Below are 18,899 nucleotides of genomic sequence, written 5' to 3' on the forward strand. Positions count from 1 at the left end.
TATGTTCCCGAGAGGGATAGCTGGTCTGCCTCTAGGACTGCTCCAAGTAAGCAACCCTACCCTCTCAGAACTGTCATTGTGAATTACTCCGGGAAGAAAACTGTGAAGAATCTTAACTATGAATTAATCGATTCTGCTGGGTACCCTGCCCTAAATAGCATTTTTCTCTTTCTTTATATTTTGCTCCAGCGCTGGAGCCATTGTCATGCAAAACGATTTCTGATTATGCACACCTTGAACAGGATTCTTTTGAGTCCGGACCATGGACAACATAATTTTCTGCATCTGGGGAACAAATTCATTCTGAAATCAATCTGAATTCTGTCTACATTCCTGTTTCCAGTTACATTTTCCTGCAGAAGTGACCAGAAATATTGATTTTCAGAATTTCAGTATTTGCCTTCATTTGAGAACTGTTCTCCATTGTTCCTCTTCCAGCTACTTGCATTTGTCTATTTCCTATTCTCACACTTTGCATCTAAGTCATTCCATCCACTCCAGCATTTACAGCTTGAACATATCCCATATCTGAACCCATCAACTAATTCTGGGTATTTCTCCCAAATTGTTGTGCACCAATCAACTTCTCCTTACTCTTTTTCAGCTTTGCTTGCAACCCAATCACTAGTGTATTTTACCAGTTTCAAAATCTCATCTGTACTCTTTGTCTGCTAGCACATTTTACTTTGTTGTTTATGACTAATCGCCTCTGGATGTAAACCAATACAAAAAGCGTAAACAAAACCACTGACCCCATCTTTCTCAGAATCATCAACTCCGCTTTGCCTTTTAAAAATATGCATTAGCCACTCATAATAAGCATGCACTAACTCATTTGGTTCCTGTGAAGTTCTCAAACTTTTCACCCAATTAATACCGTTCTCAGGCACCTTCTTTTTCAAATGTTCAAACACCTGTCTGTATTTGTTAGCCACTTACTCAGCAGAAGCATTATAAGGGGCAACTCGATCTAGTCCCTCTGTCAGCCATGCCACCACAGCGCTGCATTCAGTCTATAAATCACTAGGGATCACTATCTCAGTGAATTTCAATCAATCCACAACATCTATGAAATTGTCGTCAAACTATGAACCTCTTTTGCCACCTATCTGGCTTCTCTCAATTTTGGAAATGTCGTAGTTAAGGCATTGTGCTCAGTTCTTGTCCACTAAATATATACTAGATTTCCCCCATGCACCTCTCTCAATCAAAACTCCCAAACCATCACTGGTCCCAGTTGCGAATCATTAACCGATGGCTTCGCCTCACTCTCTGATTCTTTCATATTCTGTTTATCTGTTGTCCCTCTCTTCCACCTTTCCCTGTATTTCCTGAAATAGCTCCATTCCATGGCATTTTCAATCAAATCTTTAATATGAGTTTGTAAAGTCATCCATCCCAATGCTTTTATTTTAACATGTGTTAGATCCAGTTTATAATTGTTCTGCACGTTCTTCATCTTACTGATATCAACCTCGCACTCATCGGCTAACTCCTCCATTTTATCTTGAGCTCCTTTTGCACATTTGGCTGTTTATTTGATGAAATATCTAATTTCATCAGCATTGTATGTAAGTACCCTGTTAAAATCAAATATTTCTTTTAAATGTATTCAAATAAAAAATGTTAAAGTCCAACATTAATAGTTCTCTCCTTAGTAGTTGCATCTATAACGGTTGTAGTAACCGGTAAATCCCTCTGAGTTTGAGAATCAGCAGGTGCGAATCCACAAGAACTTGTCACCAATGTCATTGTAATTTCAGGTTGGGCACTCACTATTGAACCAGTAACAACATCTGTGGTTGTTCTCTGTCTCTAGACAGCTGTCCTATCTCCCACTGCACCCATAGCAGGTACACTGCTAGGACCAGCACCAGTTCCTGGTACATTGGCAACATATGGAGGAGATCTACAATTGAAAAGATCATTAATAAAATTATCCTCCTCATCAGTATCCTGATTAGATTCCTTTTCCTTCATACTTTTCTCCTTATCCTCAGTTTTCTAAACTATTTCAAGAAACCCCTTACATCTTCCATTGTATCCACCCTTCAGCATTTATCCTGTATATCCCACTTACTACCAACCACTACCTAAACAAACCTGTCACTTGTTTTGTAATGTTCTTTCTTTCCTTCTGAGTGGCCATTTGATCCCACTTGTTCAATGCCTCAAATTATTGGAGTCAGGATAACGGCTTACTCCCATTTATTGTCTGTCTCATGAAATCTAGCTTCTTAGTATTAAAGGTACAATCGAAAGGACACTGGAAGCTTTTAAATGTAGCAGTGTAATCATGCCTTCAGAAATCCAGGTTCATGTATAGAACACAGTATTGGTCATCATTTCATATGCAAAGGTATCCCTAAGCAGGTAATTTCTGGCCCCCAGCAGGAGGGACAACCGAAACGTTAGTATTTTTAATAACAGCACCCATTATTGTTGCTCAAGTAAAATCTAAAAAATCATGCAAAATAACTAAGCACAACTTTCTGGTGACGTCTCACTAATCCCAGTGCGGCTCCCTGGTTGATCAAGCATTCACAGCACGATTTCTCAGTGAACAAGGAAAACAATTGCAACCCCTTTCCAAATTTTTTTACACAAAATAAACCATTGTCTGCTCAGCTTAAGTAATACAAAATCTGAATATTAAGATGGAAAGAATCTCACAATGAAATAGAGGTAAGAACGAATAACCTCACCCTTCCTGTTTGAGTTTTAAAAGTCAACTCAACTCACACTAGGTAGACTCTTGTCCAGCAGTAAGCCGACCTGCCTGAAGCACTTACTCTAATGCAGTAAGGAACAAGATATGCCAACACAGGTTAAATGCACACAACCCTGGAAAGAAAAGTTAATTAATTCAGGAAACCTCTCTGTGCATACCGCACCGTGCACTACATACCACCTTATAGAGACAAAAAAAGCGGAATGTGTCAACATTTTGGATTTCAGTGAATCCAATAATTCCAACCAACAGTAAACAAATTCTTTGTAGAGGAAATTCATAAATAACCATATTACATCAGAACAACAGTGATCAGACCACCAATTTAACCCAGAATCGGCGCTGCATAGCCAAACACTTCGCATATAGCAGAACAGTCCATTTCACAAACTCAAACTAATGCAACACATCACAACTACCTCCAAAACCCTCAACTAAAACATACTACCCTATTCATGCTTACACTCAGAATCTTTCAGAAACATCACTGCAAGTCAGACTTCTCATAAAAATCTCGGCACTGAAAAGTCCACTATCTTCCTGGACAGTGTAAACGACCAAAAGGAAACCTAAAGGTAACTCTTGGCATAAGGAGGTTCTCTCTAAAGTGCAACTATCCTCTGCTACCAAGATTTGTCGGAGAAAAACCATATCCTGAAATTTTGACAACCAAAATATGTACCACATTCAGTTCTCCCACAGGTTGAATCGGCAACTATGGCAAATCCTGAACATTGATTAGCAGAGCAAAATAGTTCTAATAAGTAAGGAGTCGCACTCAACAATTGAGTGCTAGAACAGTAAGGATTTAAAGGGTTTTATTACAAAACTAAACAATACGTGCTACAAAAGTAATGCCATAAACAGTCACAGGTGCAGAATTATTCAGAGTATGCCAAATCTAAATTATTCTAAGTCTCAAATGAGCAGGGAAATCAAAAAGTAGTTGGACAGCATCCCTAGTAGAAAAGAAAAGTCTTCTGGCTCACCTCCAAGGGTTTTGTAATACACAGTTTTCATGTAACAAATAAATAAAACTGCAAAATCATCATAATCTGGTCAGAAACATCTTCTCTTTGGATGTATGATGGAACTACACATTCCATTGTAATGCATGCTGTTACAACGCAAATCCCATTACCATGCATGTTTTTACAATGAATTTCGTTTAAGAAGCATGAAGGATAAGGCATATGCGTGGTGGCGGTTTTACAAGTAATTATAAGTATTTTACAGGTAAGTATAAAAAATATATATATATATCGGGTTTATTTGTGGTAATGGCATTCATGGTAAAGGCATCTGCTTGGTAGATAATGTACAGGTAGGTACAAATACTTTTTATGTGTGTTATATATATATATATATATATATATATATATATATATATATATATATATATATATATATATACACGTGTATATTTTTAAATGCCCACACACATAAATGCGTGTTTGTGTGTGCATATACTTATATTTTTGTGTGTGTATATATATATATATATATATATATATATCCTTATCTAATTAAACCATTACAGATCAACTTGACTGCTCTGTGGAACCTGAGGGGAGACGATGGTCACAGAAGGAGCAGACATGAAGGATAGCAGGAGTGAATGACTGAGCTGGCATCCATCTTGTCTAAGATGGTGTAAGACATAGTAATTATCATTATTAATGCCCAAAATATATATCCCAACAATCTAACAATTCTAAGAGCAAACAAAAAATCATTAGTGTGCATTATTTTTAAACTCTTCCATTTCTAGGAACAAGGCAGCTTTTAATATTTGGCAGGTTTATGTGCTGCATAGCATTTCCAGCTTCTCCCATTAGAAAAAGATGCTGTTGCATTATAGACTGGAGCCTCAACCGCATACAAGATTTAAGCATGAAAAGTTTTAATATTGACAATTTCAGGTGAATGTCCTCCCAAACGCCCTCAAATGCATACCCATGTCATGAAATGACTGAAGATGCCATAGCATTGTTATTTCTGAATTTGCACTTGTCCTTAAATAAATGGCTTTTTAATTGTTCCCAACAGGTCCAGCAATTGGTTCCTACTTTCTGATGTGCTCAAGAAACTGAAACTTTCATCTCGGATATTCCAAGCCCGATTCCCGCACTTTGAAATTACCAGTTTGCAGAAGAAAGAGTTCCACAGACAGGTGTCCACAAGCCAGTTGTTAGCTGAAAGCCCTGAGCAGTGGACCCAAGATGATGGAGAGACTTTGGAGCTTGTGAGATATGAACCTGAGCTAATGAAACTTCTGGGATCCTCAGTAGAGTTTCAGACAGCAAGCAGTTGACAAGGAAAATGAACTTGAGCTCAGGGCCAGCTGCATCTGATCGCAACAAGAGGCAATAAAATGAACTATTCGGGAGCAGCCTACAAACACCAGCATTGGTGACTGGAGTCTTTTGGTTGTTTAGTTATTTTCTCCATCTGTTAACATTCAAATGTTATAACTGGTGAAGATAAAAAGAGAGACACTAGCACTACTCTTTATATTTGAAGTCATCTGAAGAGTTTTGCAATACAGGCTGCAGTGCAAGGAATTGCTGGAGTCACCGCCTCGGCTTCTGTGTTGCCGCAACCCTCATTGGAGGTCTGGATGAAAACTAGGAGAATGAACAGAAGCATGAACAGAAGCAAAAAAGCTAGATTCCTTACTCTCCTATCTGTGTTTCCCGTTGGTTCATGGTTGCATGGTGGATTCCTTGTAAGAAGGATCTGATTGTGCTGGCCAGAACCAGAGTTAGAGTCCATAGATGGTGAATCTTCCGACAGTCACTGGGTCAAACAGATTCAAAAATATGTGCGATGGGTTTGTAGCACTCACTCTCGCTGTCTTGTTTCTTCCTGAAAGCTTCCACACCAAACAAAATTCATACATTCTCCATGTTATATGTAAAAATAATGAGATTTGATTTGAGGAGGTACAGTGTCTACTCTGTATTTTGCCTACAGACATTTTGCAGAGCCACCTTGATTAGCAAAGTGGAGACATAAGCAATAGTTGATTTATTTTTTCCATGACCCATTTTAAATCTTCGACAATTAGTTGTAATAGATTCATCTATAATTTATATTGCCTGGCGCAGGGTCACATGTCAAGAGTAGTGCAATTCAGAAATTAATGGAAAAGGGTCAAATCCCTTTCATATATACAAAAGTATTCAAGATAGGTGATAAAACTGTAAAGTCTGAGTGACTGTAATGGTTGGATATTATCAACTACCATCAAATTATACTAGGTTAGGAAAGGTCCCTCTGCAACACCAGAGGTTTCTGTACGCGCTGTGGAGGCCGTAGCTTTTCTTTTTTTTCTGAAGGTTTCGCTTGTGGATACTATTAGAAAGTGCCTATGAACCTAAAAGTCACAGAAAATACCTTATGAGTTAATATGGTCAGACAGGGTGACTGCTTCGTATTTATGTTAGTGGTATCTTGTGTTTTTTATCGGGTGCGGAAAAAAACACTAGCTCTACACTTTGGCACCCAACCAGTTGCCTTCCAGATTTATTTGTTTACACATGGTGGATCAAAAGGAAGAACAGAGAGCTGATATTGTTTAAAATCAGCATTGACCGCTCACAGATGGGATTCTGGACTTTACCACATCAGCCTCTGTTAGAGCAGCTCCTAGGCCTCCTAAAGGTTTGACTATCGAGCCAGTGTTCACCTGAGATGCAGTGAAATGAAAAACTGGCTTGAGGTATTGTGGATGCTTTAGAAACTCGTAATCAGCACTGCAGGTTGATGCGTTGAACAATAAATGTCCATTTACTCAAATAGGTAGCAAAGATAGTTAAGTCGGAAAGAGAAAGGGGCTAATTTTCTTGAACAAACCTAGTGACAGCAAAAATGTGGATACTGCAATTATTCTACTTCTCTGTGAAAAGATGGCTATTGCTAAATAGAGCACCTTGTATTCCGGGAGTCAATTTATGTAGTCTTCCTGGAGTCGTGACACATTGTTAAAGACAGACCTTATAGAGGAAGTGCTAAGATAAGGTGCAGTGTAGACTTTTGAAACATGAACAACACTAAAATGCATCTGTTTGCAAACCATAAAGCAGTGACTGCAGGAAAGGGGTGACAAAACAGGGGTGTTCCTTCCTCTACCTCTCTCCCAAATCCTCCTTCTCTAATACACTTCTTACTTTTATAGTAAATGCTATTTTTAAAGCCATTCTAACAGCGAGAGTGCGAGCTAACTACACAAATATAATGAAAAATGAACCCTTGTTAAAAGACAGATAGCAATGTGTCGTGTGGCGCAAAACAGACGGCACTTTAACTTGTTTTGAACTGAGATTTGTTTTTTATCATTATTGTAAATGGTACAGTTTTATTGTACGGGTGCTAAAAAGAAATAGTTTAAAGGTTTGGACAATCCATTGTTCTCAATTATCCTTCACAATGGCATTTGGGGTTGTGCTGGTATATATTTGTTTTCCTGTTGCCTGCCCCTTATTTATGTTGTGTGTGTGAGCGGGTGAGTGCGTGCGAGTGGGTGGGCGTATCAGTGTGTCCTTGGTAATATAGCCTGTTCTGAGATGGCTATTATCTCAGATCATTTAAAGCCTTCCTGTTTTAAACATAAGTTCCCAAATGTGTTTCTTTTGGGCCAAACTGCCTGTTCTGAGAAATATCGGACATTCTAAAAAGATACTGAGATTAACTGAAAAAGCAAAGTGTTAACAGATATTTTTGTTTGAATTGCACATCCATTTAAAAATGCTTCACATCTCGTACATTTAATTATAAAAGATGTTGCTTTATGGATTATAAAGAACTAAGTTTTTCTAAGTTCTCTAAAGTGGCCACAGTCTGAGGTTCAGTCCATGTCCACAGCCACAGATTGGGAGCATCTGCTCAAACAGCCTTTCTCTGTCGGTTTGGTACCAAACATTGAATCTTTTCTTTCTTTTGGCCCTAAAATATATGCTGCCTTTCTTCTCGTAATTACTTCGCCCAGTGGTGAATATTTTCTTTGCCTCCCTTTTGCTCTCCCTCTTGGATCTTGTCTAGGTTTGCATTTTCCACTGTTTCTGTATGCTTTGCTGCAATGCTGCTTATACTCATATGTTTGTTACATACTGTTTTGCAGAACAGTTACATAAGAAACACCTATGCTGGGCCTGTGTTCCTTTCCTTTAGGCAAATTGTTTGCTGAATACTGATGCAAATTTTCATTTTGAAACTCACCAAATACAAACAAAAATACAAGATAGGCTAAATAAACAGCCTTCATAAAAAAGTAGATAAAGCCATGTGAACTATCAGTTTCTACAAACTACAAATTAATTATATATATATTTTTTTATTTTAAACTACAACTCCTGCAAGCTTTATAGAACAAGTAAAGAAGAAACATTGAGTACGAAATATCAAATCGTTGTTATTCTGGTAGGTCCAGGGCAATGCCATCTCATTCATCCTCCCTTACATTTCCTGCTTTCTCCCTTTTAAAATAAATACAATATTGTTTTGTAATAATCACAAAGTCAGTTAAAATGCAGTCCATATTGCCTTAATGCTTAACTCTTAGACAGTTACTGCCAATCAGTAAATCAAATATAAAAGAATTCTGTTTCAGAAATACAAATGTTTAATGCAAGGGGTATATTGACTTACCATATCTACATATTTGAGCTCCTTTATAACCAAATATAGTGGCACAATTAATTTTGAAATATTTTTGAGGTTTTGCAGCTATGTTCCTGCTGGCACAGTAATTATTAGTGCGACACTTAAAAAATAAATATGCTGTAAATGCAAGCAGCAAGTGTGCTGAATTTAGGCAAGAGGTAAAGGGAATGGCAATAAATGTACATAGATAAGAGCACATGTCATTGGTGAGATATGCTTAGGTGAAGGCTCATCTCAGGTAATGTATGCTTGGATGAGGACCAAGTTGAGTCATGGTGAGTTTTTCAACATGAAATCTCTTCTAGATTCACATGCTGCATATAATTCAGTCATCTAGTGATTGGGCCTATAAGTGTCTATTTAACTTTTTCTCCGGGTAGGCGCTAAAATAGAGAGAGCTTGTGACTATGATGTCGGCAGCAAGCCCTCGATGCCCCCTAACACAGCCTTAATTTGAATATTTTTTTCTATCAGTTGGTTTGGAGCTGTATCCAGAGAACTCCACAGAGGTAGCCAATAAGTTGGTACAAAAACATCAAGGGTTCAACGTTAAATTGTAGAAGTAGTGACCACAAATTAGGTTTGTTGCTTTATCAATGATTCAGGGTTTTGGGGGAGGGTGAGGGGGGTCTTTGATGTTGTTGGATGACATTACATAGTTGAGGTGGTTTCCCCTAGACTCCTGCACCATTTTGTAGCATGAAAACTGTTTTTTAAGTTCTGCCCTAATAGCCATAAAGTGTTCGGTCTTTATGAGCGTCCAGTATACATGTTCTGACACCCAAGAGGGGCATAAGTCCAAGGACTGTTTGCTTTTCAAACTAAACGCTCTAGTTCTTGGGAGGCAGAAGATGAATGCTCCATCTATGATGGATTTGGGCTTTTGTGAAGGTAGAGGCAGCTGAGAAGGCTCAGAGAGATCAGTATGATTTCAGATGGCAAATCCCTAGCTTTAAGTGCTTTAAGTGCCCCACAGTAAAATACTTTTGGAACTGTTGAAAGACCAGGTATCCAAACACTCAATAAAAATGCTAAAGTAAAGGCAAAATCTTCGAGAAATAAAGGGTTGTATAGGGACAAACATGGGTTGCCAAAGCCATGGTCAAATGAGGATGTTTCCGAAGTATTCCACCCTACCATACCCAAAGAAAAGGACACCGAAGGAATTGCCTAAGGGCATTGGCTCGACTTCAGAGAATGATCGCAGTCGAGAAGGAAAAGATGGCTATTCTACCTCAAAAGAGAAACAACAGGAAAATGAAAAGACTTTGACGTTGAGAGGAAAAAGAGGGCACTTGAGGTCAAAATTGAGAATTTAATGAAGAAAAATACATTTTTCGAGGAATCCATGGCTGCCCACAAAATGCCAAAGAGGATAAAGACACGTGGAAAGAAATTGAATATCTTAAACAATGGGACAAAAGTAAAGAATAGAAACAGAACTTGAAACAAAAGAAATAGGCAGGGATGGAAATCTTCTGGTACAGCAGGGAATATTGTATGACATTCAGGATTAAGTAGCTGCATTAGGGGAGGATGCTAATGCAGACTCCATACAGGAGAAGGCCCACATTACTCCCCCCAATGTAGTTATAACATGAATTGAAGAAATAAAAGGGATTCCCACAGGATGCTAAGTATATTCAAGAACATTCAGATCCTGATTCCCTTATGTTTTCTGTGGCAAAGAAAAACGAACAGTTCCCAGCTACTCTGGGGCCACGACCTGTAAAGGGCAGCAGGAGGTTGGAGACTGTTCTAACCGAGATAGAGAGGTGAACGGCCACGCAGCGGCACATAGCTCATAATGCACTTTTAAATAGATACGCCCATCATCAGTTGGATACATGGTTAAACTTATTAATCACTTTCCAGAGGGGTTTTAGAACAACACTACATTTGTAACATTTTAAATGCATTCCTCCGGCCTGCATTAGACCTAGCTGGCACAGCTAGCAGACAGCTTTCAACTAGGACAGAACTGCATAGGGATGCTTCACTGGACATATTGGCTTTTAAACCATAGATTCAAGTCAATATCATACAATGCCTTTTACAGGTAGCCACTTATTTTGGCCTAAGTTAGATTTGTCCCTCAGAAACATGAAGAAGACCAACAATACTGTGATTGAAGTGACAGCATCAGAGACCTTGCAAGGAGAATGTATGTGGGAAGCTGGCTCTGTATATACTATACCAGAGTAATGTATAATGTGCACAGAGTCCCGTGGAACCCCAAAGGTAGGCAGAGGTAAAAGTAGATAATACCTTACTCTATTTATGGTAGTGTGGGCGAGCAGTAAGGCTTTATCAGAGGGTAGTGTTAAGCATTTGTTGTACACTCTCAGGCAAGAAATGATGTCACACACTCAAAGACTGAACTCAGACCAATTTGTATGTATACAAATATTATTTGGTCATCTATCTCTAGAACCAAGCTGGCCTGGTGCAGGTAAGTGAAATAATACTTTGCAGGTATATTGCAGTTGAAATACAATTGAAATGCAGTTGGTTGCAATTGGTTTGTTTATAGGGAACTCAACAGTCAACATTTCTTAACAGTTGCTTTTGAAATTACTTTGTACGTTACTTTTCAGATTACTATTTTAAATTTTTCTACTCAGTGTGATGATGCCTAGATATCAAACTGGGACATTTCCTAGAGAAAAGTTAAGTGATTCAGTTTTTGTACATTTGCAGTTCTTCAAGTGTCATACAAACCAACTCTACACTTGGAAATAATTTTTTCACAGAAAAGCAGTCCAAGCAGTCCTATGGGAGAAAACAGTGGCATTGGTTTATCGGTAAGTACTTAGGTTTTGGAATTGGTATTCTGGGTTAGAACCAGGGTTCCCTCAGGGTCGAGGATGCACTCTCAAAGCACCCTGAGCGGCACTAGAGCGGCCGGGTGCAGAGTGTTGAAGTCCAGTGTTATCCAATGGGGGAAAGGGGCTTCCGGTTGATGGCAGCTCACGAGCAGGCAACAAGGTTGTAGGAGCAAAGCTCCTGGACTTCAGCTCCGGCCAAAGGGGTATCCGAGTTAGCACACAAGGTGCACCTACAGCTGCAGAGGGGCGGCCGAGAGCAGGGTTCTGTTTTGGCGGCGGGTGCCCTGTGTTTTTCAATAGGGATTGCCGGTTTTGGATTTTAGCTGCAGGCTCGCGCCAGGAAGTCTTCCGGAAGGAACCAACAGCTGGCCAGGTAAGTTGGAGGGCTCGGGGACCTAGGTGCACCTCTGTTTCTCTTCTCCAGGTCGCAGGGTGGCTGGATGCAGGGGTGTCTTTTGAGGTCAGATTTCACCTTACCGGGTCACTCAGGATTGGGGGGATCTCTGTACACAGGCTCAAAGTCTTTCTTGGCTGTTTCTTTTGAACAGAGCTACTGTTCACAGGAGATCCAATCTTTGTGGCAGGAGGTCAGTTCTCCCAGGAGTTCTGAAGGTTGCTGGCAAGGCGACTTTTGGCGCAGGATCTCTGGAAGCTGCAGATGGGCCGGCAGGGCTATGAGCGTTTTCTTTCGTCCTTCTTCGTAGGCTGCGGGAATCTTCTTTCTTGGTTCAGGGCTGCCCCCTAAATACTGTATTTAGGGGGTGTTTTAGGGGTCTTGAGGTCAGTAGTCAATTGGCTACTGACCTTAGGGTGACTACACCCTTAGAGTGCTCACCCTTACGTGGGGAAGTGGACACATTCCCTAACCCTGATTAGAGTGCCTTCCATCTGCCAGATGGTGGGCACTGAAGAGTAGGCTTCACCTCACCTCCCCCACCTGAGGAGTGGGGTTGCCAGAGGTGGGCACACCTTCTGGGCTGTACTAATTTTTCCCACCTGTCTTCCAGCCGAAAAGGAGGGGAGACAGGATGGGGGCCTGCTCCTGATAGTAGGAGAGGCTGGGGGTCGCGTTACAAAGGCGAAAAGGCCTTTGAATCTCCCCTTCCACAGATGACTCTTCTTGACCTGGGGAGGTGTGAAGACCTCCTACCAGAAATGGCTCAGGGAGCGAAAGCACCCACCCCAGGGATCCAGAAACTTGTCTCGTGGTGGCAGGCTGGTGTATACCATTCAGGGAACCCACAAGAAGGCTGGTTCTTTTTCACATGGCATCTCGAAGATGCCCTCTGAGTGCATGGTATAATAAATCTCACACGGGCATCAGTGTGGGTTTATTATGCTGAGAAGTTTGATACCAAACTCCCAGACCATATACTCTTTATGGCTTTACTGCATTTACAATGTCTAAGAATGGACTTAGACACTGTAGGTGTGCAGTGCTCATGCAACTGTACCCTCACCAGAGGTATGGTGCGCCCAGCTAGAGGGTTGTCTTGCCTTTACCATAGGCAGTGGGTTGCAGGCATGGCACACAGGAATGTGTGCCATGTCGACTCTTCAATTTTCTCTGCACCAAAACACACAGCCTGCAGTGGCAGTGTGTGTGTGTGCGTGTGTGTGTGTGTGTGTGTGTGTGTGTGTGTGTTAAAGTACAGGACCTCTAAGGGTGGCATAATAAGTGCTGCAGCCCTTGGAGGCCATCCCTGGTCACAGTGCCCTTAGTACCCATGGTACCTTTTACAAGGGGCTTACATGTGGCCAGAGAGGTGCCAATTGGGGTTACAAAGGTACAGTTTTGGGAAGAACACAGGCCATGGGAACCTGATTGGCAGGGACCCAGGGCACATTAAGTCAAAGTGCATCAGAAATCTGGCAAAAAGTTTGGGGGTACTGCAACTGTACACAGCTTCCTACAATGTTTAAAAGAGGTGGAATCTGAGATAGGACAGGGTACACCTATGTTCGAGGCATGTGAGCTGTAGATCACATGCTATGCATAGATCTCAATCTGGTGTTGGCCCGGGCTTTTGCACTTTGTTTTTGCTTGAAGAAGTCTTTCCCGTCACGACGTAGGTGACTCCTCCTTTTGGTGATAGTGCGCATGGGATATGACTCCATTGTTAGATAGTTTTTTTCCCCCCCATCGGGTTCGAACGTGAATTGCTGTGCTCCGGTTCGACACCATTCTCGGGTTCTTCTTGGTGCGCAATCCACTACCCTCAACAGTATTATTTCTCTTCCGAGTATTCCTACCTTCATGTATCGAATCTATTTCATAACTTCGATTGGAAAACCTTGTGCAAGGCCCTTGGGCCTAGCCGCGTCGACCAAATTCGCAGTAGATGGATTGGACTCTATTACAATTCTGCCCCGGGTGCCACTCCAAGTACCGACGTACCGTTCTTCAAGACATTTGCAATTTGTGTTTATCGCCTGAACACAACAAAGACAACTGCGAAGCCTGCCGATCCTTCCGGTTGAATAAGACGCTCCGTGACCGTCTGGCTCGACGTCACGAGATGTATCAACAGAAAGACTACAAGACTCCGCTCCAGACCTGTACAGAGAAGATGTCGACCAATAGATCCTTGAAACACAGGGAGCCGAGGCAGAGGAGGAACAAGAAATTGATGTCTCCAAGGAAGACTTTGACATCAAGGAAGACATCACACCCGGTCAGCGTACAGTGAGTAAAGATCAATCAATTAAACATTTGTAGAGCACGCTACTCACCCGTGAGGGTCTCAAGTGCCGAGGTGGGGGGGAGCCGCTACTGTTCAAAGAACCAGGTCTTAAGAAGTCTCCTGAATGTCAGCAAGCCCTGGGTCTGTCGTAGGTGGATGGGGAGGGTGTTCCAAGTCTTGGCGGCAAGGTGAGAAAAGAATCGGACACCTGTGGTCAATCTCTGGATGTGTGGAACGGTGGCGAGGTCCGTGGAGCGAAGCTGGCATTTTGGATTGTAGAAGATAAGTCGATTGTTGAGTTGGTCCGGCTGGTACGTCGTGGAGTGCCTTGTTAGCGTGGGTGAGGAGTTTGAAGGTGATCCTCTTATTGACGGGGAGCCAGTGAAGGTTCCTCAGGTGGGCAGTGATGAGGCTGTGGCGGGGGATGTCGAGTGAGCCGTGCGGAGGCTTTCTGTATGCGTTGAAGTCTCTTCTGGAGTTTGATCGTGGTTCCCGCGTAGAGGGCGTTACCGTAGTCCAGCCTGCTGGTGACGAGGGCCTGAGTGACCGTCCTTCTGTTTCCGGTGGGGATCCATCTGTAGATCTTGCAAAGCATATGGGGGGTGTTGCAGCAGTAGGAGGAGACGGCGTTGACCTGCTGGGTCATTGACAGATGAGTCCATGATGAACCCCAGGTTGCATGCATGGTTGGCGGTGTCGGCGCAGCTCCCAGTGAGGCCGGCCACCAGGAGTCCTCCCAGGCGGAGGAGGTGGAGCCGAGGATGAGGACCTCCGTTATATCAGAGTTCAGTTTCAGGCGGCTGTTCTTCATCCATTCGGCGACGGCCTTCATTCCATCGTGGAAGTTGGTTTTGGCGGTGTCTTTGGTGAGGGAGAAGATCAGCTGGGTGTCGTCGGCGTATGAGATGATGTTGAGTTTGTGTGATCGGACAATGTTGGCGAGTGTTGTCATGTAGATGTTGAAGAGGGTCGGGCTGAGGGATGATTTTTGGGGTACGCCGCAGGTGATCTTGGTGGCTTCGGATCGGAATGGCAGGAGGCGGACTCTGGGTTCTGTCGGTGAGGAAGGAGGAGATCCAGTCCAGGGCATTGTCGTGGATCCCTGCGTTGTAGAGGGGTGTGCGTAGGGTGTGGTGGCAGACGGTATCTAGAAGTCTAGGAGGATGAGGATGTGGTTTCGCAGTTGTCCGCAGTTGTCCAGCAGGGTCTTGATGTCGTTGGTGGCAGCGATGAACGCAGTTGCTGCGGAATCCGGATTGGGATGAGTCCAAGGTGTTGTTCTCTTTGAGGAAGCAGGTCATTTGTCTGTTGACGATCTTCTCGATTACTTTTGCCGTGAATGGGAGCAGGGAGATGGGCCGGAAGTTCTTGAGGTCCTTTTGGTCTGCCTTAGAGGTTAGGTTCCACTAGATTAGTTAGTGGTTTCAAGTGCTTGGAAACTAGCAAATTCTCAGTCAACGAGAGATGCTCCGCCTCCAGATAAGGAATATAAATTAATAGATGCCTCAGGCAAGAGGGTACCAGCACAAGCCGCCAATCATTGGCGTATAGCTAAAACACATGCTCTCTTGGCAAGATATGGCAGAGCTCATTATGATGACCTAGAGCAACTGATGCAATATCTGCCTGATGAACATAAATCCAAGGTTCATGACCTCATTCAGGAAGGGAAACTTATGTCTAATACTTTAATCAGGTATGCTCTAGATGCAGCAGACACTGTTTCCTGTGTTATTAACACCAGCATTCTTCTCAGACGCCACGCGTGGCTTAGAGTATCAGGTTTAAAACCAGAAGTTCAAACATCCATTTTAAATGCACCTTTTGATAAGGAGCATTTATTTGGTTCTACAGTGTACACTTCATTAGAAAAAATGAAGGGCGTTGATCTCTGCGGGTTTCCAGCTATCCAGGAACATGGCAGTCTCGAATGAGCTATTGAAGATCTTTCGGAGTTGGAGTGCGATGATGGAGCTTGCTTTGTGTGGAGGCAGGGTTCTGACAGTGATCTGCAGTGGATGGTTTTCATAGTTTTGAAGGTGTCTTTATCGTTGACCTGGTCCCAGGAGGCCAGTGTGTCTGGGGGGTGGGGATTCTAGGGTGTCGGAGGCTGTCGGGGGGGGTCTAGTTGTTGAAGCTGTCATGGAAGTCTATGATCTTGCAGTGGAAGAAGGTGGCTAGGGAGTCGCAGTGGTCTTGTCATCGCCAGAGACAGATATGTCGTTGGAGCTGGGGTTGGTGAGTTCCTTCACGATGTTGAAGAGTTCTTTGCTGTTGTGTGCGTTGTTGTCGATGCGTTCTTTGAAGGAGGTCCTTTTGGGGATTTGAATGAGTTGGTGGTGTCTGCGGTTGGCGTTCTTGAGGGCTGCATGGTTGTCCGGTGTTTGCACGAGGTGCCATTTCTTCTCTAGTAGTCGGCAGGTCTGCTTGGATGCCTGGAGGTCGGAGGTGAACCAGATGGCCCTTCTATCGGTGTGTCTGTTTAAGGGTCTCTAGATCAGGCGAGTGTCGGCGCAGTTGTCGATCCGTTGCCTGAGGTTGCGTGGCGGCTGTGTCGGTGTCTGTGTGGTCGGTTTGTGGGTCTACGGTGAGTGTGGTGATTAGCTGGTCTACGACGACCTTGTTCCAGGTGTGGTGGGCGGCTCTTTGCTGGTGGTTGTGTGCTGTGGTTTTCTCGAAGGAGAAGTGGATGCAGCGGTGGTCGGCCCAATGGAGTTTGTGGCTTAAGGTGACATGGCTGCTGGGGAGAAAATGGGGTCGAGTGTGTGTCCGGCGCAGTGGGTGGGTGTCTTGACGAGCTGTTTGCGGCAGAGGTTGGCGAAGTTGTCGATTTGTGTGGTGGAGTTGCTATTGTCAGTGTTTTCGAGGTGGAAGTTCAGGTCTCCGAGGAGTATGTAGTCTGTGGAGGCCAAGGCGTGCGGGCTGATGACGTCTGTGATGGAGTCGCTGAACTGAGTCCGGGGGGTCTGTACATGAGGGTTCCTCTGAGGGTAGTCTTGGGATCGATGTGGATCTGGAAGTGCAGGTGTTCAGCAGTGTGAGGGTGTCTTCGGTGTTGGTCGAGATTCTGAGGGTGTCTCTGTGGACGATGGCGATTCCTCCTCCTGGTCTGTTGGTGCGGTCCCTGCTGGTGATCTTGAAGCCATCCGTGATCTTGAAGCCATCCGGGTTGGCTATGGCAACGTTGGGTGCGGATGAGGTGTTCATCCAGGTCTCCGTCAGGAAAGCGGCGTTCGGGGAGGATGAGTCGAGCAGGTCCCAGAGTTCAGTGGCATGCCTGTGGACGGAGCGGGTGTTGAGCAGTATGCATCTGAGATGGTTGTCACCTGCCTCGCTGGGGGGTGGTCAGGGTGTGCTGGTGCACCTGGCTGGTGAAGCTGCAGTTTTGGCAAGTAAAGGGTCCAAGGGTGCGCTTCGGGGTGTCCTGGAAGCAGGTGGTGGGTTGGCCAGCGTGGAGGGTGTTGGCGTCGTAGCGGAGTTTGGTGTCGCGGGGCCAGGGGGTCTGGCGCTGAGCGCGGACGGACGCAGACGGGCTTGCACAGCGGCTGCTATAAGAAGGGGAGGTGGGAGGGAGGAGCAGATGGGAGGAGCAAGCAGGCACGAATGGGCGAGCAAGGGGGGCGGGTCAGAGATACTCCTTTGCTCCAAAAGGGGCCCTCTAAAAAGGCTCAGATCCCTCTTCTGCCTTCAGGCCAAGGTCAGCTCTGAGACAAAGTTTCCAACGCGCGCCTTCGGGCTCGGCACCAATACAAATTGGAAAGCCTTCCGGCTCGGGACTGAGTCGACCTTCTTCAGGGCCCGAATCCAATACTTCGGCACCGAAACATAGGCTAACTGTTCCCCCCCAAAACTTCGGCACTGAAACACACCTCGGATCCGAAATCATCGGAGCCGAAATTCTCTGTACCAAAGTTCTTGGCTCCGAAAACGTCAACACCAAAATCTTTGACATCGAAAATTATGGCCTCAAAAGAAAAGTCGGTTCCTCCTCCACCCAAGGAGCTTAGTTTGGACGTTCCGCCTGCTAACACGGACCCCATACAAAGGGAACTGGTTATTAATCCCAAAACAGGACACCGTTCTGCAAAGCTGGCGCAGAAATGGAAACCAGAAATTGAGGAATCTTACCATATCACTCTAAAGAGATAGAATATGGGGGCTAATACTTCTCCTCTACCTCTTTCTCCTACCCCACCTCCTCCACCACCTATTGACCCTAACCTTCATATACCACCCACAAATTCCTTTCAGCCACAATCTCCACTACAACAGGATGATGGGGATGGTGATCTAGATGACACACATTAGGATGTACCACAAGATTATGTCCAGACCCCTGGGTAGACTATAACACTGATCCTACTGACGACAATGATCTAGATCTATGCCCATCTACGCCTTCTCCTCCAGATGATATTGTGGGGTTTACAGAATTGCTTAATTGAGCTGCATAGTATCATGGGGTGCAAATACATAAGGAGCCTCTTGAGGAAGATTTCTTATCTGATACACTAAGTGCATCACAAAAAACTACACATACACTACCAATGCTCAAGTGTATGTTAAAACATGCAAATGAGGTGTTCAAAAATTCAGTGCAAGCTAGGATACTCGCACCTGGAGTGGATAAAAATACAAGGTGGCTCCTACAGACCCAATTTTTATTAGAGGTAAGGTTCCACTAGATTAGTTAGTGGTTTCAAGTGCTCGGAAACTAGCAAATTCTCAGTCAACGAGAGATGCTCCGCTTCCAGATAAGGAATCTAAATTAATAGATGCCTCAGGCAAGAGGGTACCAGCACAAGCAGCCAATCATTGGCGCATAGCTAACACACATGCACTCTTGGCAAGATATGGCAGAGCTCATTATGATGAGCTAGAGCAACTGATGTAATATCTGCCTGATGAACATAAATCCAAAGTTCATGACCTCATTCAGGAAGGGAAACTTATGTCTAATACATCAATCAGGTATGCTCTTGATGCAGCAGG

The 18,899-nt window shown here is 43.7% G+C and overlaps 1 protein-coding gene across 4 annotated transcripts in view; it reads left to right on the top strand.

Moving 5' to 3' along the window:
* BCORL1 (BCL6 corepressor like 1) overlaps positions 1–8,012 on the top strand; it is a 916,214-nt gene extending 908,202 nt beyond the window's left edge. For all 4 annotated transcript variants that reach the window (XM_078688449.1, XM_078688448.1, XM_078688450.1 and 1 more), the window contains one exon: positions 4,781–8,012. In XM_078688449.1, the coding sequence (XP_078544575.1) occupies positions 4,781–5,045 (265 nt within the window). In that variant the 3' untranslated portion in view covers positions 5,046–8,012. The remainder of the gene's footprint in view (positions 1–4,780) is intronic.
* Positions 8,013–18,899: the final 10,887 nt, after the last annotated feature.

This window comes from Lissotriton helveticus, chromosome 4_1 (genome assembly GCF_964261635.1).
Source record: "Lissotriton helveticus chromosome 4_1, aLisHel1.1, whole genome shotgun sequence".
NCBI classification, from domain to species: domain Eukaryota; kingdom Metazoa; phylum Chordata; class Amphibia; order Caudata; family Salamandridae; genus Lissotriton; species Lissotriton helveticus.